Consider the following 23,227-nt stretch of genomic DNA (forward strand, 5'->3'; position numbering starts at 1 on the left):
AGTGATGTGGCAAGTGAAGTTATCCCCTTTGGTTTAAGACACTGATGGTTGAAGGGTAATAACTGTTCCTGAACCTGGTGGTGTAGATCCTGAGGCTCCTGTGTCTTCACCCTGTTGGCAGCTGTGAGAACAGAGCATAACCTGGGTGGAAGGGGTCCGTGATGATGGATACTACTTTTCTGCAATAATGCTCCATGCAGATGTGTTCAATGGTGGGGAAGGTTTTACCTGTGCTGGACTGGGCCAAATCCACTACATTCTGTAGGATTTTCTGGTCAAGGACATTGGTGTTTCCATACCAGGCTGTGATACAGCCAGTCAATATACTCTCCATTACACATCCATAGAAGTTTGTCAAAGTTATAGATGTTGTGCTGAATCTTCGCAAGCTTCTAAGGAAGCAGAGGCATTGCTGTGCTTTCTTTGTGATTGCATTTACCTGCTGGGCCCAGGACAGATCTTCTGAAATGAATACACTGAGGAATTTTAAGTTGCTGACCCTGTCCACCTCTGATCCCCTGATGAGGACTGGCTCATGGGCCTCAGTTTTCCTCCTCCTGAAGTCAATTATCAGCTCCTTGGTTTTGCTGAGAGGCTGCTGTTGTGGCACCACTCAGCCAGATTTTCAGCCTCCCTCCTATATGCTGATGCATCAGTACCTTTGATTCGGCCAATGACAGTGGTGTCATCAGCAATCTTAAATATGGCATTGGACCTGTGTTTACCCACACAGTCGTAAGGGTAAAACAAGTACAGCAGGGGTTTAAGCACACAACCTTGTTGTGCACCTGTGCTAATTGAGATTGTGGAGGAGATGTTGTTGCTAGTCCAAATGGGCTGGGGTCTGCAACTGAGGAAATCAAGGATCTAATTGCACAAGGGGGTATTGAGAAGAAGGTTTTGAAGCTTATTGTTTAGTTTTGAGGAGATGATAGTCCTGAATGCCGAGCTGTAGTCGATATAGATCATCCTGATGTATGCATCTTAGCTGTTCAGATGTTCCAGGTTGAAGTGAAGAGCCAATGAAATGGCATCTGCTGTGGACCTGCTGTAATAGAAGGAAGGCAACAAAGGTTTAGCAGATTGATTTCTTGGGTGGAGATATGTCTCAGGAGGAGAGATGAAGCTAAATTGGTCTTTAATCTCTGAAGAATAAGCATTGATTTCACTGAAACACTCAACATTGTTAGGAAGTATATGAAGACTTCAGAGAGGATGCAGAACCAACTTATCAAAATGTTACCAGGGATGAGATGATTTTGTTATGTGGGTAAGCAGCAGAGGCTGACATTGTTCTCCAGGAACGGGAAGTGAAGAGTAAATTTGATGGAAGCATTTTAAATCCATGAAATATATTCAGGAGATCAAAAGACACTGTTCCCATTGGCAAAGGTATGAAGGCCTTGGGGTGTAGAGAGATGACAGACAAAAGAACCAAAAGTCACACTTGGTCAATCATTTAACAGAGTGGGTATTAATGTCTGGAATGCACTGCCACCTCCAGTAGCAAAGACACTAGATTTTAACTTTCAGAGGGAGAGCTGAATATGTATCTGAAGGATTCATAGTTATAGGGCGAGAACAGGAAGAAGGGATCCAGCAGAAAGCTGTAATCTTACTGTGATCGCTGTTCCACAGCAGTACCAAAAAAAAAACACAAGATAAAGAACACTAATTAAAAGTACAATAAATATAAGTACATAAGATAGATTATATACATATATTGATTGTATGTCCATAAAGTGATGCTAGATACAGGAGTGTCTGTACACAAGGTGACTCTAAGAAATGATAAAGTAGTCGTGGTTTGGGATGGGGAGGAGTGTGTTGTTTTACTGCGTGGGGAATGTTTTTGAGTCTGGTGGTCCTGGCGTGGATGCTACGTAGCCTCCACGCTGATGGAAGTAGAACAGTCCATGAGTAAGGTGGATGGGATCCTTCACGATATTGCAGTCTTTTTTTCAGGCACTTTTCCGAATATATGTCCTTGATGGCCGGGGGGAGGGGGCTGGTGCCGGTGATGCGTTGGACAGTTCTGACTACGCATTGTAAAGCCTTCCTGTTCGCCGTTTTTAAGAAGTTTACATTTATTTACAAATCTTTATTTAATCAAGGACAACGGTCAATTTGACCTCCCTATTACTTGCTTCATCTGCATGTTAGTTTTCAGTGACTTCAGTACAATTATACGCCCATCCTTTGAACGTCAACATTACACAATTTCTCAACATTTTAAAATACTTTACTTTTCTGCGTAATGCGCCTGCATAACACGACTATTTTCCAGATTTCAACCTTACTCTTGCAAATTCGATTTGCACATCTTTATATCCCCTTGATATCATCTTCCTATCACATTCCCACCAATTTTGTATCATTAACACACTCGCAAACACGGCATTCTGTCTCCCCAGTTAAATAGCTTGGTGAAGATTTATAGATTTTGACCCTAACACTGATCCCTGCCGTCAACTTGTCACGGGGTGCAAACAGAATAAAGATCCTTTTCCCCCATTTAACATTTTAACCTTCTGGGTTGTTGCTTAATACCAATGCAATTCCTACTAAGAGCTTTATTCTAATTTAAAAGGACGCTGCAGGTTAAGCTCTGTGGGTTTAAAAAGCTTGAACCAGGGGCGGTTCCAGGAGAGGGGCGTGGTTTGTGGCGTCCGGAAAGAGGCGGGGCGAGGCTGATGACGAAGAGGGGCGTGAATAGCGATTGCCCAATCAGGGGAACGCAGACCCTGCGTGAGGCCTGTTGTGTTTCCGTGGATCCGTGCCTACATTGACTTGTGGAGCTGCGATGGGTTGCGACGGAGGAACCATCCCCAAGCGTCATGAATTAGTGAAGGGTCCCAAGAAAGTGGAGCAGGTGAGGAGCGACTCGCGTTCTCTCTCTCTTCCCCCCTCCAGTCACGTCTGTGGTTTCAGCCGGCGCCCTAGACAAGACTTTTTGTAGAGGCTGCTGGTGCGGAGTTAGGCCATAGCGGCGGGACTCGAGTTGTCAGGGTTACCTGGAGCTCCGGGCTTGGTGTCAGTCCTCAGACTGAGGAGAGGGACTACGGTGGCTGCAATTTGCTGGCTTCGTGAAAACAGAATAAACTGGAAAAAGGCAGATTTTGCGCGCCAGTCAGAATGCTCTCCACAGGACATTTGTAGACATTTTCAAGTCTTTTAGGTGATAAGCAAAATCTCCTCAAACTCCTACTGTCTTGCCTTCTTTATAGCTGCATCGATATGTTGGGACCAGGTTAGATCTTCAGACATATTGACACCCAGGAACTTGAAATTGCTTACTCTCTCCGCTTTGTTCCCTCAATGAGGATTGACTTGTGTTCCCTTATCTTAGCCTTTCTGAAGTCCACAATCGGCCCCTTTGGCCTTACTGATGTCGAGTGCAAGGTTGTTATTTGCGCCACCACTCAACTAGCTGGTATATCTGGCTCCTGTACATCCTCTCAGCACCATCTGCGATTCTGCCGACAATGTTTGTATCATCAGCAAATTTATAGATAGTGTTTGAGTATGCTTAGCCATACAATCATGGGTATAGAGAGTAGAGCAGTAGGCTAAGCACACATCCCTTAAGTGTGCCAGTGTTGGTTGTCAATGAGGTGGAAATACTATTACCAATCTGTGCAGATTGTGGTCTTCCAGTTGGGAAGTTGAAGATCCAGGTGCAGACTGGATTTACACAACACGCTGCATCCGCAAAGGAAACAGCATTATAAAGGACCCCATGCACCCCTCATACAATCTCTTCTCCCTCCTGCCGTCTGGGAAAAGGCTCCGAAGCATTTGGGCTCTTACGACTAGACTATCTAACAGTTTCTTCCCCCAAGCTATCAGACTCCTCAATACCCAAAGCCTGGACTGACACCTTGCCCTACTGTCCTGTTTATTATTTATTGTAATGCCTGCACTGTTTTTGTGCACTTTATGCAGTCCAGTGTAGTTCTGTAGTCTAGTATAGCTTTCTCTGTTTTTTTTTACAGTTCAGTCTAGTTTTTTGTACTGTGTCATGTAAACCATGGTCCTGAAAAACGTTGTCTCATTTTTACCATGCACTGTACCAGCAGTTATGGTCGAAATGACAATAAAACTTGAATTGACTTGAGAGGGAGGTACAGACACACATATTCTGGAGCTTTTTGATCAGAACTGTACGAATGATGGTGTTAAGCACTGAGCTATAGTCAATGAACAGCATCCTGATATAGGTACCGGTATTTGTAATGTCCAGGTGAACCAAAGCCGCGTTGAGAAAGCCATTGAGATCATGTCTGCTGTTGACCTATTGTGAAAGGTAGATTGCAGTGGGTCAGGGTCTGCTGAGGCAGGAGTTGATTCTAGCCATGACCATCCTCTCAAAGCATTTGATCACTGTAGATGTGGGCACTACTGGCTGATGGTTGTTAAGGCAGCTTACACTGCTCTTCTTGGGCACTGATATAATTGTTGCCCTTTTGAAGCAGGTAGATACTAACGACTGTAACAGAGATTGAAATGGTCTTTGAATCTCCCACCAGCTGGTTGGCATACCTGTTGCTGGGGCTCCATAGCTGGAAGGGCCTACTTCACCCCTCATTGCTAAACAATTAAATAAATCTTTGCTAGCCACTTTTCCCAGACATTGGAAATACCTTCTTGTTTAATCAAGAGAATCAGAATCAGCTTTATTATCACTTACAAATGTTAAGAAATTTGTTGTTCTGCGACTGCAGACCAATGCAGGATATAAGAATTACTTAATAAATAAGTAGTCCAAAAAACAGATAAGAGAATAGTGTTCATAGATTTTTGAACTGTTCAGAAATCTGATGACAGAAGGGAAGAAGCTTTTCTTCAAACGATGAGTCTTCAATCACCTGTACCTCCTCGTGAAGGGGCATGTCCCAGAAGGTGAGGGCCTTTAACAATGGATGCTGCCTTCTTGAGGCACTACTTGAAGATGTCCTCTGGCAGGGAGGGTTATGCTTGTGATGGAACTAGCTGAGTCTACAGCCCTCTAAACCCTCTTGCGATCCTTTGTGTTAGAACCTCTGTACCAGACTCTGGTGAAACCAGTCAAGATGCTCTCCACCGTGCATCTGTAGAAATTGGCAAGAGACATACCAAAACACAAACTCCTGATGAAGTAGAACCCCTGGTGTGCTTTCTTCATAAATTTTGTCAATGGGTTAGACCGAAGGTGGGCAAAGTACACGTACCGGAAACAGTTTTGCCCTTTTATATGCATATTACAAAGGATTTTTCTTCATCTTATTCAGCAAGCTATTCTCATGAATTTGTGACATATCTTAGGATAATGACCAGCTGAAATTTTATGGGGTTGTACATGAGAATGTAGCAGGGAATTTATCACAAGTTTTAAATGTTCTTGCAGAATTCCATTGATTATTAACCTTTAAATAGCTGGTTTGTGCTATAGTTAGGAATTGGAAAACATGGACATCCCAGACAGCTGTCAAAGCTTTTGGGAGACTACTAAAAGTGTAGTGCAAACATAATAGCATTACGAGGAACAATTATAGAATAAATCAGGTGGGGATGGATTACAACTGGAGGGCCATTAACTGGAAGGCATAGATTTCAAATCGGTGAAGGATCCAGATGAGAGTTTTCTTGGTGTGACAATGCATTACAGCCTGAAAGTAGGTCAGAAGGCTGATGTAGTTGCATTTCAAAACAATGCAATTGTGTAAATACTTGGAAATAGAAGGAGAAACACTACTGCATAAAGGATACGATCTTTAGTATACTAGATGGGCTGCATTGTTTCCATTACTTTATAGCAACTACCGGTAGTGTGTTAGTGGATTCTGTTGTTGTAGCATGCTGGATTTTTAAACATAATTTTTTTTTCTCAGGCTGATAAGAATGCTTCATTGGTTGCCCGCTGGAATTACTGTGCCATCAGTCAGACACCATTGAGGAAACCCATTGTCGCCTGTGAGCTTGGCAGGTAGGAGCTAAACCAGGTGTTTGGAATGTTTTCTAGACATTTCTTGTAACCCCAAATGCTGTTTGTGAGCAAGGAATCTTGGTATTTTTGTGTACCTCATTCTTGCTCAATGAGGTTATTATTCTGATGTATAATTTTGGGAAGGTATACTGCATTTTTGCAAGAAATCCGCCAACAATGGCAGTCATGGTATTTTACTGTCCAGGAGAAATTATTACCTTGTCATGTACTGCCAGTACAACACATACTGTATACAAACTAATATCTCAAGCACATTGTTAACATCTTTGGTTCCACATTAAAACAAAAGAGCCCTTTATTTTCTAGTTGAGGACTGTTACATCCGTCCCCTGCCAAAGAAGAAAAATCCCCAGTCAGGGGTGGGAAACCTATAACATGCATGCTAAGATGACATGCACAAAAGTTTTGTTGACATGTGGCATGCAGTGCTGCCCCTCAATTCTTTAAACCCACTCATTATCTTTACTGCAAAACGAAGCAGCAGATTATTTTGTTTACAACCCAAGACCAGTGAGATGTATTCACATGAAACATTTCAGGCCAACTTGTCACCAGCTGAATAGTTGTGAGAACACATTACTTTGGATGATACGTTTTGAAATCTTTGCAGACCTAGTACACATCTCAATTTGGATAGTTGGAGTAGTCTTGCTGATGAAATTAGTGCTACTTGCATAACTCTCAAAACAATCAAATGCAGGCAAGATATAAAGTTTGTTATCGTTAGTGCAGCAACAAAAGTCTCACTGAGTAAAGTGTGTTTATTTTCCTTTCCTTAATTTTTTTAAATGAATATGCTTAAAGCTTGTAATTTTACATTCACATTTCTTGTGTTATATATGAGGTACGATAATACTATTGTTTAAAAAGATTACTATTTTTGAACAGGTTTCCTAAAATGCATCACTTATTTCAATCCATCTGTTATTCTTTTTTAATAGTAAAACAATATATGTAAATAAGCAACAGGACTCATCCTTTGTTATAATTATTGTTAATTCATTAATCAATGATAATATCTGCTCAACATTACGACGGGGCACATAGGAGAATTTTTTTCGTAGATTATCACCAATTTTGGCACATGAATACTCAGAAGTATTTGCTACCCTGCCCTAGATTATCCTAAAACATAAAAAGAATCCATAAAGCATCAAGACCAGATTTCAGAGTAGAGATGGATCATCTGTCCTTTAAGCCTGAATCACCATTCATTTAGATGATTGCTGATATTTTTACTTTTCTTTTTCTCAGTGTAATCTCCATATCAGTTGATCCTCTTATTTAAAAACATTGATCTTTGATTTGAACAAATGATTGGAGAATTGCGAAGGTTCACCACCACCTGGCTTAAGAAATTCTTCCTTGTCTCTGTTGTAAGTGGATTCAGTCAGAATAATTTTGTTTCTTGCATTCAGTATGTTGAGCTCTGTCAAAATTTCAAGTTCAGTAAGACCAGCTCTTATTCATGTCCTTGTATCCAAGTTGTTAAAGGTTAATATGCAAGTACAGTAAGCAGATGAGGGGCAAATGATACATTAGCTTTTATTATGAAAGGAGTCAAGAGATCTTGTAATTGTACAGGGCCTTGATGAATCACACTGTTTATTCAGCTTTTTCTTCTTGCCTTAAAAAAAAGTAGCATACTTGACACTTTGCTCTCTGTTCCTCTTAGCCAAGTTGTTGATATAGTCAGCTGTACCCCACTAGTCCATATGACTGCCTGTCTGGTCCTCCCCTTATTGTAAACAACTGGACATTGCCCCCAGTTCCATTGACTATACCCTTGCAGTATCTGTGTGGGTCCTTGTAGAAAGGCTTGTGAAAATCTAAATGTAACATACTCATCTGTTCCCAATTAACTATTTCTACTAGTCACATAGTCAAAGAGTAATAGAATACTCAATATGATTTTCATTTTATAAAAGCCTCTACTTAATTCTGTTATTTTCATTGTGTTCTCTTATTTCATCATTATAAATTAGGACAATTTTCCCTATTATTGGTATTAGACTGACAGGTTGGTAGTTCCCTTGGATTTTTTTCCACTCTCTAGTGGGTTCACATATCCTACCCCCTGCAAGAGGTTTATGTAGCGCGAATTAATTTCCAACAGGTTCCAGTATCTTTAATATTTTGTAAGCGTAAAATTGGGCTGATTTGTATATTGAAAAATGAATGGAAGGAGTTCCTGTAACATTTCTGCAAATGAGCGTGACATGGCTGAGGAACAGGTGCATTTTCTTTTGAGTAGATCAGATCTTTCAAATTCCAAAGCCCAACACATTGTTTGCAGTCTGTTTGGTCCACATTTCCTGCAAAGGCTCTTGGTATAAAAAGTCAGAGGTCAGCAAAGTGTCTTTCTTGAGAGCAGAGTTAACTAACCCAAGCTGGAGAACTAGTTTTCTTTTGATACGGAGCAACCATATTCAAAAGATTGACTTGTGCTTGAGGGGGGTTGTTGGGCTGCGGGGTTGCAATTTTGAGAGGTAGATGGTGAAAACTTTGACATAGATTGAGGCCCCTATTTGTGTCCAAGAATATTGATAACTGGACCCATAAATAATTTTTCTGACAGATTATTCAGTAGTACATTGAAAATGGAATACTAAATTTTTGTGCAGGGAAACATAGTCACCATTTTCATGTGGCAGTATTCAAAGCTTTTAAAGTTGCAATCAATTTTGAGTTTCATTGATTTTATTTCAGCGATTAGTTTTTATTATTCAACTTGATTTACTCTTTAATTCCCCGTCGCATTTCTTTATCTATTAGCATTTGAAGATTATAATCTTTCTGATTGTTGTCTTTCAGATTGTACAACAAAGATGCTCTCATTGAATATTTGTTGGACAAATCTCCAGACAAATGCATCATTGAGACTGCAAAGCACATTAAGAGCCTTAAGGTGAGTCTGTAAATCAATAGATTAATGTTGTTGGCTGTGCAGCTGGGAACCCATTCTGCAGGTAAGACTGCATCTTTTGTTTTCCAATGTCATTTTAAATCTTTGTTTATGTTCAGTTCTTTGTTTTCTTTTTATTGCTATGCCAAAATCCAAAACGGCCTGTCTAGCAGTTCTGAATCTACCTGTTCACAAAGCCTGCAATGATTCATTAGGGTACCCATTACCAACTGATGGACAATAAATGTCAACCTTTTGTCCTGTTTCCAGCTGCTATAATCAATAAGAAAAGGATCATTGAGGTAATTTTGTAAGATATTTAATCATTGTGGGCTCGTACAAACTAAAGCGGCAGTATTTTAATAAATTTTATAGCTTCATATGGTGACATTGCTCCCAATGTCTAGAAGTAATATGGCATTACACCAGTAGAGACTCAGTGGGTTCTGTCAAAGATGTAACAGTCCATTTGATAGGTCTTTGAGTCATATTTGAAACAATCTCATCCAGTATGATATTGTATTTGGGCGATATAGCCATAGTCATTAACTAATCTGTTTTACTAAGAACTTGAAAATGTAACTATTTGCATTGATTATTTGTGCTATTGTAATATTGGCAAAAACTCTCAAATTTAAAGTTTTAGTGAGATTTAACAATTTAATCTCTATTTGGTGCTGAATTTTTCAATCAATTTTAAATTTTAACTGTTAATTTTAGTTAGAACTGCTTAAATTAAACTTTTGATTCTTAATCAATTATTTTGGAACAGAATATAGTTCTGGCCCTCGCTGTCATCTGTTCTTGTTAGCCCAACTGGCATTGATTCCAGCCATGTGCCACTCTTCTGCTCATGTGCTGTTTTCTCGTCTAGCCATTCAAGACACAGGGTTCTCCCAATTCTATGGTTGCTTTATTGTGCTCGTTACTGGAACCAGGCAAGAGAAACTAAGGAAAAGAAGGTGGATAGGACAAAAACAATGTCCATGATACAGTAAAGCTAGAGTTGCACCAGTGATGCATTATTTATAAATTGTCAATTATTGAGAGACTGCTGGAAGAAACAAAAGCGTTGTAGAGGATGTGAATTTCAGGTCAGGTGGTATCTGTGGAGAGAGAAAAGCTGTGTTAATATTACAGACAGTGTTTCAACACAGCAAAACCTTTCTTGTTTCCTTCTTGATCATCAGTCGAATGCAACCTTCTCTCTGGCATATTCTTCGATTGACTGAGAACCTCTTTAGTTACTATCCTTTCTATTAGATTTCCCAAAGGTTGACTTTGAGCATAGTAGAATTGCATGATAGTAGTCTTTGCTGTTCAGGAGGGGTGATCTCTGGGGATAGGCAAAAGCAATGTTCCGAGTATTTCAGTAGAAAATTGCTGAGGATTTTGTTTCACATGTGCCTCTGAAACTACAATTCCAATTGAAAAGTGGCATTAACATTGCAGTTTGTTTACGTGGGTAACTGATGCTGCAGTGACATTTACATCCTCACAAATAGCATTTGTTAATTTGATCTAGTAATTTTTTTGGTAAATAGTACGTATAATTTCTTGGTATAATGGTTAGTTTTACAATCTTCATAGGTTCCTGGTGATTTTAGGTAAAGGGAAAGGTTGGGGGCTCTGGTTTGGAATTTTCTGCACAAATTCAGGAATAAACATTCTTAAAACTGACTTAATTGAGAGCATATCTGACTATTTTGGGCTATTTTTCCATTCAGGATTTTCAAACAAGTCTTAGGAGCGCTTGAAGGGTAAAATTTTAAGATAAAATGGTACATGGACTTGGTGTTCATACTATAAATTGTTGGGTGTAGCTAAAGTATTTGTGCAGCTTTTGATAAACCATTTGATGGGCTTTGAGAGCTTTGAGCTTGTTGGAAATATTAGCATTCTCTTGAAGTAAAGGACTATGATTGTGACTACAGGACTGCATTGTGCAGGGGTAGGCCAGCAAACTGGAATCTGTGCCTTGGGAACCTGTTGTTCACGTTAATTGAGACTGATACACAAGGCCTATCCTATCCAAGTTCCGTGGTGTGATCTGGCAGGCATTTTGGTCATGGTGCAGTATGTACCCTTTAAAATCTCCCTGACAATCTTCTGCATTTGGAAGAACTATGATTAAGATTTTGTTAACAGTGGAAGCTGTGATATATTGGAATAACTACTGAATTAATGCATATTTGACACTGGATTCTGGTTAATTGGGCTATCGGTTAATTGAGGCAGCTGCTTATTTGGGACAACTCTTAAAGTACAAAAACTAATCAAAAATAATCGAGATTCCCTTCATTTATTTGGGATACTATGCCAGTTAATTGGGGTAGAAGACTTTCATTTATTTAGCGATACAGTGCGGAGTAGGACCTTCGAGCCGCTCCGCCTCAGCAACCCACGAATTGAACTCTGAACTCTGCAGCTCTCCGAGCTGTAATAGTGCCATGCTAATCACTACGCTACCATAGCACCCTGAAATGGTTGCCAGACAGGTTCTAACTAATGTTAGTCATGCACACTTGTGTAGTCGTGTGATGCTATACTGTGCTTAGAGTGATCGGTTTTTCAATACCATCAGTCACATGTGTTTGTGTATTTGGAGGATGCAATGGTCGATAGCATTGTGTGAAGGCAGTCCATTATCCGCACTAGCGTCCAAGCTGATTTTGTTCATTGTGTACACTAGATAAATTCCTCTGATTTCTATTAAGGCCAAATACACATTTTTATAGAATTGTAGTACTATTGGTAGTATTCCAATTTGTTCAGTATTTCATTTAAATATATAATTTGTTACAGTTTTTTTTAATAGACCTTTATGACTACTTCCTTGAAACTTTGGCTAATTGAGGCAGCCGCTTAATTGGGGTAAAATGTACTCATCCGATTTAACTGGAATCCACTATAAATGTTGACCAAAAATTCTGATTTGGAAACCTGTGATTTTTGATCCTGAATCAGAGATGCTCAAAGACCCTTGGTGATGCAACTTGAAAATAAGCCTTTTGGCCCATCAGTTCATGCTGACCCTTTACACTAATCCAATTTTACACTCCACACCCCCCACTGCGATTCAGTTGTAAAACATAGGAGCAGGCTCAGGCCATCAAGCCTGCTCTGCTGTTCAATCGTGGCCACTCACATTCTGGGTGAAGTTTACAGTGGTAAGCTAACTTATCAACCCATACATCTTTGGGATGTGGTAGAAGACTAGAACTCTCAGAGGAAGGTGATGCTGTCACAAGGATAATGTGCAAACTCCTGACAGACAGCATCAAGCTCAGGGTTGAAGCTGTGAGATGGTGTCTTAATCAGCTGTACCCCTGTGCTGTCCCCAAGAGAGAAAATTAAACATACACATTGGATCTCAGTGGTAATTCCCAGAAAGATGGAGTTGAATGATGCAATATAGAGACAGTTGTGGCATCATCATTCAGTAAATCCTGATGTCTGCGCGTAGGTGTGTTTGGATACCGTGGCTGTTTAATTGGCAAAGTGTTGGCAATGCTGAATGGGCTTAAAAAGGGTACTAAGGCCAACTTGAATTGCCACTTGTGTAGGTTATAAAACTGATCCAAGGTGATTGAGAAATAATAGCTCAACTTGCTTGGATGTTGTAAGAGGAAAGTATATTTATTTCTCGGGTAGTAGAGGACCAATAAACTACAGAAGTAAATTCTAAGAGTCTATAACATAATCCCTGCTTCAGATATTACTATATTTTGGAGTCCCCTTCATTCACTTAGACATGTTGAGTAGAGACAATTGTACAATCAAATATATTCTTTTCTTTGGCTGACTAATATTCCTGGAGCAAAAATGCAAATTAATGATATAAATTTCCTTGTTTGAGATAGATTTTGGATTTTAATATGCCTTGAATAAGCAATCTGTGAAGAGAAAAGTTGACACAACCTACCCCTTTATTAGGAAAGCGTTATTAGACCAGGATATTCCATGTTTTTTTATATAATCCTCAGGATGTCAAGGAGCTAAATCTGACCAATAATCCAGCTTGGAAAGGTGACAAGGCCAACACAAAAGGTGATAAGTTTGAAGACCTGCACTGTGCTGCTTTCATCTGTCCTGTGGTTGGTTTGGAAATGAATGGGCGACAGAAGTAAGTTGTTTGAATCTGATTTATCTTTGACATTAAAATTGTCTGTTTGTATTTCAAGACACAATTGTATTTGGCTGACAGCAGAAGTGCAGTGATCTTTTTTGAGTATAATCATCTGCTGCTGTAACTTTCACGGCCTCTTCTCAATTGTGTACGACCTCCCTCTTGACATGACTCTTGAGGGGCAAGGAGATTTTTTTTTGCATATTGTACCTTTTGTTGTTTTGTTTAGCTACCATTTCACAATGTAAAAATGGCTGTTTCTCCTCATCAATTATTGTACATACTCATTTCATATTTAGTAATTTTTTCTTTCTGATAGTTTCTATTTCTGTCAGGCTATCTTTTCAGTACTGCAGTGGGGAAATATTTTTCCCCTGTAAATTAAAACAACATCTGTATAATGCTTTGTTGGTGATTAACACCCCTAGAGCAGAGAAAGTGCAGGCAAGTAATAAGATGCATCGCCATGATAAACTACATTGTGAGGTCAAGAGTCCATCTTATCATAAAAATAATTTTGTAACAGTGGGATGGAAAGCTGTCCTTGATCCTTGTGATATGTGCTTTCAGGCTTTTCTGTCGTTTACCCAGTGGGAGAGAGGGTAAAAAGAGAACGTCTGGATGGAAATGCTCTTTGATAATATTGCCTGCTTTAGTGAAGCAGCAAGAAATTTAGACGCGGATGTGAGGCTTTACTTTACCATATAGTGTTTTATAATAATTGCCCAGATCTATATTTTAATAACAACAAGAATTCAAAGATTTTTAAGATAGTTCAGAAAGGCTCCCCATAGCGTTTGAAAATATTTCCAATGATTGCCAATATTTTTCAAGGCTGGAAATTCATATACCCAAAGCATATGAATTAATGAAGCCTCTCCATTATTACATCTGTCGCAATAAGGAGATACATCTACAAAGAAATGAGAGCTTGACTTTAGATATATGAGCCCTGTGTACCACTTTAAATTGTAGGAGGGAATGACAAGCACATAATGATGAAGAATTAACCATTTTGAAAATAGCCCTCCTGGTCTCATTAGACTGTAAATCCTTTTCCCAATCTTTTTTAATTATGTCTAAAGGAGCCATTCTCAATCCCAACAACAGACCATAAATATAAGATATTGAGCCATTTTCAAAAGGTTTCAAATTAAAAATTACATCTATTATGTTCTTATCCGGGCTGGTAGGAAACATGTAGTTTAGATCTTTAAAAATCTCTAATCTGTAAATACCGAAAAAAGTGGGTATTTAATAGGTTATATTTCACTGAGAGTTGCTCAAAAGAAGAAAGCTTCCCTCCAAGAAACAGATCCTGAAATCGTTTAATGCCTAATCTGTCCCATTCTCTAAAAAAAAGATTGGTCGTAGATGGTTTAAAAAAATTAGAAAAAATTGGACTAGAAAGAGAAAAGCTCAATAAACCAAAATGTTTTCTAAACTGTAGCTAGATCCTCAAAGTGTGTTTAATCACCAAACTGTCAGTTAATTTATTTAAAGATAAAGGAAGAGAGGATCCAAGAAGAGAAATAATAGAAAATTTCGTAACTGAGTTAGCTTCCAGAAAGACCCATATTGGACAATCCTCACGATTAATATAATATAACAAGAACGTAAGATTTCATATGTTAATTGCTCAATAATATAACCTAAAATTGGGTAGAGCAAGGCCTCCATTCTTTTTAATTTTTTGAAGGTGGACTTTATTTAATCGGGGTTTCCTGTTCTTCCATATATAGGAAGAAAGAATCAAATCTAAAGAATCAAAAAAAGACTTGGAAATAAGAACAGGTACAGCTTGAAAAAGGTATATAAATTTAGGTAAAATATTCATTTTAATAGAATTAATTCGACTAATCAATGATAACGAGAGAGGCGACCAATTAGAAAGTGTCTTTTTCACATAATTCATTAAGGTTAGAAAATTTTCTTTGTATATATCTTTATAATTCTTAGTGATTGTTACACCCAAATATGTAAATTGTTTTCTTACAATTTTAAAAGGAAGGTTAATATTGGTTGGTATCAAATTATTTAAAGGAAACAATTCACTCTTATATAAATTCAATTTATATCCTGAAAACCGACTAAAATTAGTCAGTAAAAGAAACATAGAGGGTAAAGAAGTTGTAACATTAGATATAAAAAGCAATAGGTCATCAGCATAAAGCGAGACCTTATGAATAGTACCTTTCCTTAAGATAATGGTGACATCTTTAGACTCTCTAAAGGCAATTGCTAAAGGTTCTAATACCAAATCAAAAAGCAAAGGGCTTAACGGGCATACTTCTCTGGTTCTGTGTTGGAGTTTAATTGGTTTAGAAATCCGAAAATTAGTAAGGACCTGAGCAGAGGGAGATAAGTAATTTAATCCAATGAATAAAATTGGGCCCAAATTTAAATTTTTCGAAGGTTTTAAATAGATAATTCCATGCAACTCAATCAAAAGCCTTCTCTGCATCCAGAGAAATCACACGTTCCGATATTTCCTTGGATGGAGAATGCACAACATTTAACAGTCACCATATATTAATGGGAATATCGATTTTTTGATAAATCCTGTCTGATCATCAGATATTATAGAAGGTATAATATTTTCAAGTTTACGGGCCAAAACTTTAGATAGGATCTTAGCATCAACATTGAGTAAAGAGATTGGTCTACGTGAAGAGCATTCAGTGGGATTTTTATTCTCTTTAAGAATAAGCGAAATGGAAGCTTCATAAAAAGACTGTGGCAACCTACCCACCTTGAAGTAATCAGTAAGGGTAGAACATAAATAAGGTATAAGCAATGAAGAAAAAGCCTTATAAAATTCTCCAGAGAATCTGTCAGGTCCTGGAGATTTCTCAGAATGCAATGAACGTATAGCCTCAGTGATTTCCTCCTGAGAAATAAGTTGATCTAACTGCTTTCGATTATCAACCGAAAGTCCAGGAATGTTTAATTGGTCTAAAATATTGTTCATTGCAGTATTATCTTTAACAAAATCAGACCTATACAATTTAGAATAAAATTCTGTAAAAGTGTCATTTATTTCAAAATGGTCAGTTGTCATATCACCATTGGTTTTGCAAATTTCTTTAATTTGCCGTTTCACAACGTTGTACGTTGTCACAACTACGTACATGCGTTTCTTGTAGAAAAATAATGGGGGCCCTTAACTTTTTAATATAAGCAAAAATCTTATTCTGTTTCACAGGATGATTTAACCCTTTCACATTAAAACTAAGTAAATTAATATTTCGATCCATTATAAATTCTAATTAACAGAAGAGATAAAAGATCTGACCATAACTTATTAGAACCAGAGAATGAACCATAAAATAAGGTTCTCTCAGAAAATTTGATGTTAGCCCAACCCAGCTTCCAAAGAAAAAAGAGACCCCATCCCCCTCCCTCTCCCAAAGCCAAAAAGCCAGCCAAAGAACAGTCAGCATGCTAAACCCTAAAGACAACCCTCCTAAAGAAATCCTGCTGGCAAAACTCCAATCATTTGAGGTTATTATGTTCCTACCAAGACAAAACAGAAAAAAACTTAATATCAAAATATCAAATATCAAAAAACAAGATATATAAATGGTCAAAACATAAGTTTATTAAAACCTTATTCTATCCAACATTAAAAAGATAATTGCTCTTGGAAGTGATATAACGCAATTGATCTTCTGCTTTCAAAAGCTTCTGTGTGTGTTCAACAGATCCCAGCCATTTCTGCACACCATTTTTCAGAACAATTCTAAGATGTGCAGGGAAGCAAAGGGAGGGCTTAAACCCTTTATTATAAAGCAGCGACATGACCTCTTTTTACTTAGCACATTCAGCCATTATCTCCGGTGTATAATCTTCCACGAATCTGATCACCTTCCCGTTGTAATCGATCATTCCTACTCGATGGGTATGAAGGATTAAAAGGTCCTTAGTATGAAATTTGTGAAAACATAAAATAACCGACCTAGGTCGCTCTCCCGACTTTGGTTTGGGGGGAGTGGCAGTGGTTGGTGGGCGTGGTCCAACTTAGGCATGAACGGCAATAAATCATGGAATAGCTGCTTCAGAAAACTTGCAAAGAACTCCATGGGGTGGGCACCTTCAATCAATTCTTCAAGACCCAGAATACGTAGATTGTTCTTTCTGCTTCTGCTTTCCAGGTTGGTAATCTTTGTTAATTTTTCATTAGATAATGATAATTTTTTGCAGAGCTTACTCATGTCTTCTAGGTCTGCTTCCCATATCGACAAAGTCTCTTTATTCTCCTTAATTCGCTTTTCATGTTCGATTACAGTTTGTTGAATAGTGTCCAACTTGACAATAAAATGTTGAAATTCCTCAGAGTTCTGTTCTTTGCTTTTTAAGGAAATCTCCAATTGATTCCAAAGTGGTTGGAGAACCATCTTTCTTTTGCAGAGGCTTTAGTCTTTCTCAAAGACATAATAGAGCAATATTAAGATTTATAATAAGGTTTCAAAAAATTGGTAGGAAACAAAAAGATAGATAAGGTAGGAGCAAGTTCAAAAAGATGTTACCCCATCGGCTGCCAGCAGGGCTCTCCATGGACAGTTTCTGACCCACTGTTACTAGGCTACTTTGTATGATGACATGGACTCTTAACTTCACAATCTACCTTATCGTGGCCTTGCATCTTATTACCAGTTTGTACTTTCTCTGCAACTGTAACACCTTACTCGGCATTCTGTTATTGTTCTCCCTTGTACCGTACAACTTCAGTGCACTGTTGTAATGAAATTGTGTCCACAACTCTGCAGTTTCCTGTGGTCTTGAGCAGAGCAGTTACCATGCCAAGCCGTCCTGCATTTCTGATGCATTGATAAAAGTAATAGCTGGGACATGCCCAGTCTCTTTAGCCTCCTGAGCAAGTATAGGGAGTGATGTGTTTATGTGCTTGGATCAGGACAGGGTATTGGTGATATTTATTTCAAAGAACTTGAAGCCCTCAACCCTCCTGACCTCAGCATCACTGATGTAAACAGGAGCATGTTCACCACCCCCGCCCTGAAGTCAGTGACCAGTTTCTGTTGTTGACATTGGGGGAAAGGTTGTTGCCATGACACCTTATCATGAGGCTCTCTTCCCTTTCATGGATTGTTATTTGATTTGGTATGTCATCCTTTTCAAGTTCATGGGATTTATGTGTTTCTTTTCCATCAAAGGTGGAAAGGTTCACTTGGAGGATCTTTTGTCAATCATTTTAAAGATAATTTATTTAAAACCAGAATTTGCAATAACTTAATGTTATTAAAACATTGCAATTAGTCATGGCTGCAGTTTGTAATCTGACTGATTTCCTGATAGATTTTGCTACCTTCGTGCTTGTGGCTGTGTCTTCTCGGACCGTGCTATGAAAGAAATAAAAACTCAAGTTTGCCACAAGGTAAGTAATTGAAAGTCATATTCTAACAAATATGTTGAATGTGTACAACAAATCTGTAAAATATTCATAAATGCGGAAAGGAATATTCATTGTAACCTTCTAAGAGGCTCCATTCTGTTTGTTAAATTTTCAACTAGTTGATCCTTACTTCTATCTCTCTCCATTGGTATGTATAATTTTAGATTCTCAGATTACTGTTGCTTCAGTTTCTTAATTTCCACTTGATTCCACATTGTCAGCATTCAGTAACTGAGATTATCTTGATCATACCCTAGTACTGATTATGCCTTTCTATTCTGCTGTACCTTCTCATCCAATGCAGCCAACACTGCATCCCCACTAACCATGTCCCATGTTTACAGGCCGACAGCAGTTCTCTGCAATGTTGTCTGGCTCATTGGTCCTGTTTTTATCCCCATCTTTCTTTTCTGAGACTAGCCTTTCATATCTGCACCACTTCATCTGTTCTAATCTAGAAGGCATCTGTGTGCCTCCCTATCATCTGCAAATTATGCACTGAAGCACCAAGATTCATTTGTATTTTCTCATCATTTAGATAATGCTTCCTTTTCCAAATTTTCCTTCCAAAGCTTAATGTTTCAATTTGCCAGATCCTTGCCCATTCACTTAACCTTTCTATGTGCCTTTGTAAATGCCTTGAGTCCCCTCCACTACTTTCCTATTCAATCTTTGTGTCATCTGCAAATTTAGGAGCCACACCTTCAATACTTTCTTTCAACACATTTATATAAGTTGTTAACAGACGAAGCCTCAGCTCCGATCCCGGTGGCACATTACTTCGTTGCATCTTGCCAAACAGAAAAAAGTACAATTATGCTTGTTTGCTGTTAGGCAGTTATTCTTCTAGGCCAGGAGTTCCCAAACTTTTACATGCCACGGACTGAAACCATTCAGCACGTGGTCTGTGGACCCAGGTTGGGAATCCTTGTTCTAGGCCAATATGTTAGTTCCTATATCATGAGCAGGTATCTTCCACAATAACTTGGCAAGCCTTGCCAGATGCCTTCTGGAAATCTAGTTATCTATCTTTTATCCATGGTACAAATTGTTATTAAAAAATTCCATTGATCAGATGAGATTTCCCTATCCCAAAACATGATGACTTTACATAATTACTTTGTAAGGGCGCTACTATACTTTCAAAAATAGCTTCAAACATTTTCCCTGTGACAGATGTTAGACAAGCCTGATATATGGTTTCCTGCTTCTAATTCAAAATATTTGATTTTTTTTCTCTCTATTTACCAAATACTAAATTCTAGTGAAAAATGACCAATGTCTGTCTTAATTTCAAGATGGAATACAAAAATATATTGTTTGGGCAGACAGTAACTGGGGTTCAAAGTTAGGTTTTGCATCATGCATACAGAGGGATATTTGATTTTGGAGGCAGTGCATTATGATTTAACAAATTAATACTATATATTTATAGGTTAAGTTACAAGAAACCTCAAAACATGGCTTGCAGAATTAATTAAAGGTTGATATGTAAATTATGTATATTATTTCAAGATGTGATTGCGGTACAAAGCTTATTTCTTTGGGAAAGGGAATCTTTAATTTTGATGCTGTATTTTGTATCTTAAGAATCTTTTCACGAGGTGAAGAGTATTAACTGGAGGCTATCCATATTGGATGGAAATGATATAGGAAATTTTAAAAAAGCCATCTTTCTGTTGAGAATTTCACATTATCTTTGCCCTCTGGGAACAGAAATTTCTCCTCTTTGTCTTAACCTTGGTCACTTTGGTTCCCTTCATCCCTTCAGGATTATGACTCTCTGTCCTGGACTTCCCACCTGTTGGGAACACCCTTCCTGCAGTTGGTCTGGCCAGCACTCTTATAATTTTGTAAGTTTCTATAAGAACCCCTTGACCTTGTGAACAAAAATCTAATTGACTAATCTATCAGCAAAGATAGCACTGAAAAATATTTTAAAGGATTTCTGAGGAGCTGGCATATCAGTTGACCAAAATATATTTTTCAGTTTTCATCATTTCTTCAATCAAAACTGCTGAATCACAAGACAAAGCTGGATATTTGGCTAAAAGCCTTGGCAGAGTATACAGTGCAGAGCTTTGCTTTCTATTATTGTTCCTCTGTATGTAAAATAAAACTGATAATCTTGCACTCATATGCCTTTGGCTATGGTGGATTTTCTGGGCAAATGAATGTAACTCCTATTGATACCAAAGTGCACTGTTGTTTCAGTGGAGACAGGCGAGACTACAGAGTCAGTCTGGAGTAACAAACATTCTGTTGGAGGAAATCAGTAGACTGAGCAGAGTCTTTGCGAGAAAAGGAGTTTTCAATGTTTGGGACGTGATGCAGAGTTTCAGTCTGACGCTCCAACAGTAGTTCTTCTTCCCCCCCACAGATGCTGCTTACCTATGAAGTTCCTCCAGTAAATTACTGCGTCTTTTTTTTTAACATGTTGCACCTGGACTTCTGTTAATTGGAAATGGAAAAACAGTGTGCAGGAGGGAATCACAGAAAGAGCTGTGCTGTGAGAGTGGGTAGGCACAAGCTGACTTTACTCATACAGTGAGGGAGCCAGCTCAGCACTTCTCATTCTGCTCGGTTTAATCCAGTCACCAATTGTTGTGGTTTAAAGGGGAGATGGGGTGTTGATGGTGTGAAGACATAGGGAAGCGCCCTCTTTAGTTCCAACCCCTCAGAATGTCTGCAGCACAGAGATTCAACAGTCTTCCCAAGACTTGTCTCTTAAGAATAGGGTGTACACATGTTGGGTGTTCATATCCTGGATTAGGTTGAAGAATTGCTATTTTTTGTAGTTGAACTTTGTAATGCTTGTTTGTATTTTTATATTATCACCTATATACAACACATGTGATTATGCAGTGAGTTTTCCAGTGATTGCATTACCACTATATTTTTTGGAAACTTCTTGGTTTCAGTGGCGGGTGTCACATTGAATCTGTCTATGTTATTTGGTTAACTTAACAATAAAATTTTCTTTTCTCAGTGGTTTGGTATGAGAAGACCACACTACTTTTAATCCCTCTTTTCATTGTCTCTCATCTTCTTTGCTCTTGTAAAATGTAATAAAACAATCTTAAGCATCAAGTTTTATGCCTCATCCTGACTTCAGAAGAATCATTGGATTACAAAAAGCATCAGGATGCAACGGCATATAGTATAATTTTCTAGTGAACTTGGTGCGCCTAAAGGAGGCAGGAAGTAAAACACAGTGAATTTTCTCCCCCATGTTAACACACTTGGTCTGTATCAGCCTGTGCTCTGAACCTCTGGCTTTAGCTGCATATTCCCTCATGCTTCCCCCCCCCCCCCCCCCCCAGAATTGATGAATGAGACAGCTGCCTTTGGAATTTTTGATCAAATGCATTCTCAATAATTGGAACTATTTTCAATACTAAGTACCTTTAATCCTTCAAGTGCCAGTGTGGCTGTATGATTTCTGATGTTTGATTGAGTACACATTCCCTGTGCCATTGCTCCATGCATGCTACCGTGAGAGGGCTTGTCGTTTGTTCAAACTTATTGGCAAACAAGTCTGGCTGTTGAATGATCCATTTTAGATTTCTTAGGCCATACACACAAATGTCATTAGTGTAATGTCCTGAAAAATACAGTGCAGATCATCTAGTTAAAGTAAAGCTGAGACTTGGAATAAACATTATTTACAGTTAGGCATCATCTTATTTTGCTGTGCAGTTCTCCAATAGAGAGCCTTGCACTGGGCAATATTGCATTTATGTGTGAAGTTCCTCCTTGACTTTTGAAGTCTTTGATACTTAAATTTCATTTTTAAAGCAAAATTTCCACTATTGCTTTCCTCTGTACAGTAGGTGTAGCACTGTAACTAAAGCTATGAGTTTGTTGTTAGTCCTGAGTAGCAGTACATTTAAGGAAATCAGAAAACAAAAAATAGAAGATGCTGGAAATCTGAAATACAAAATACTTGAAGCATTAAAGATCAGAAATATTTGTGGAAAGAGGCATGGTTTATCCCTTCATTGTGCTGAGGTAAAAAAGATAAAATTAAGTCTCAAAATGACAAGCATTGTCAGGCAGCATCTATGGAAATGAATAAACAGTTGACATTTTGGGCTGAGACCCTTCATAGGACTCTTGTCTGAAGACCTGCTAAGTTCCTGCAGTATTTTGTGTATGTTGCTCTGGATTTCCAGCATTTATAGAATCTCTTGTGTTTAAAAACAAGTCAGTTTCATTTTGCAGAGAAAGTGAGGGGAGGATAAATGGGTCAGAGCAAGTATCAGTGATACAGTGAGGGTAGGATTGTTGTAGGTTTGTTGTTCCAGTCAATGGGATAATTACAGCAGTTTGATATTGCTAGTGCAAAGGGAATAAAGTATAGTGAATAGTAGGTCTCTTCACTAGAACTAATGTGCCAGGCTGTGCTAAAGAATAGGAATAAATTAAGCTAATATAACAGTTCTTCCAGAGTTGTGATAAAGCCCAAGGCAAGCTTGAAGAGCAGCTTCCATTTTCTGTCTGGGCATGTTACAGCTTTCTGAACTCTGGCTTCTACACTTCAACTGATTAACTTTCTCTTTATCAGAATTGCCTATTTCTGCAAGTCATCCAACTGTCAACTGAAAGACTTTCTTAATTTCTGTTTTCTTATGTTTACTATCTTGTATTCCACAGCTTGCTTCAGCCAATTTTTGCCTATAGAGGAATGAAGTATTTAGGACTTTACTCAGAAGGGAAAAATATTGATACAGTATATGCCTATCAGTATGAGGGGATACTGAATGATTACAGAAATAGACTTCAGAAAAGTGA

At 38.3% G+C, this 23,227-nt stretch overlaps 2 protein-coding genes across 3 annotated transcripts in view; one reads left to right on the forward strand and one right to left on the reverse strand.

Annotated features, from left to right (window-relative positions):
* The first annotated feature begins 2,715 nt into the window (after nucleotides 1–2,715).
* The window catches only part of rtf2 (replication termination factor 2), a 54,916-nt gene continuing 34,404 nt past the window's right edge, over nucleotides 2,716–23,227 (forward strand). Inside the window, exons 1-5 of the mRNA XM_073061546.1 lie at nucleotides 2,716–2,872; nucleotides 5,871–5,965; nucleotides 8,801–8,894; nucleotides 12,878–13,017; nucleotides 18,337–18,415. Coding sequence (XP_072917647.1) covers nucleotides 2,804–2,872; nucleotides 5,871–5,965; nucleotides 8,801–8,894; nucleotides 12,878–13,017; nucleotides 18,337–18,415 — 477 coding nt within the window. The 5' untranslated portion in view covers nucleotides 2,716–2,803. The remainder of the gene's footprint in view (nucleotides 2,873–5,870; nucleotides 5,966–8,800; nucleotides 8,895–12,877; nucleotides 13,018–18,336; nucleotides 18,416–23,227) is intronic.
* Nucleotides 9,202–23,227, reverse strand: part of gcnt7 (glucosaminyl (N-acetyl) transferase family member 7) — a 50,936-nt gene continuing 36,910 nt past the window's right edge. For both annotated transcript variants that reach the window (XM_073061545.1, XM_073061544.1), the window contains exons 4-5: nucleotides 21,839–22,037; nucleotides 9,202–9,997 (exon numbers count right to left, since the gene is read on the reverse strand). In XM_073061545.1, the coding sequence (XP_072917646.1) occupies nucleotides 21,841–22,037 (197 nt within the window). In that variant the 3' untranslated portion in view covers nucleotides 9,202–9,997; nucleotides 21,839–21,840. The remainder of the gene's footprint in view (nucleotides 9,998–21,838; nucleotides 22,038–23,227) is intronic.

The sequence above is a fragment of the Hemitrygon akajei genome, chromosome 11 (assembly GCF_048418815.1).
Source record: "Hemitrygon akajei chromosome 11, sHemAka1.3, whole genome shotgun sequence".
Taxonomy (NCBI): Eukaryota; Metazoa; Chordata; class Chondrichthyes; order Myliobatiformes; family Dasyatidae; genus Hemitrygon; species Hemitrygon akajei.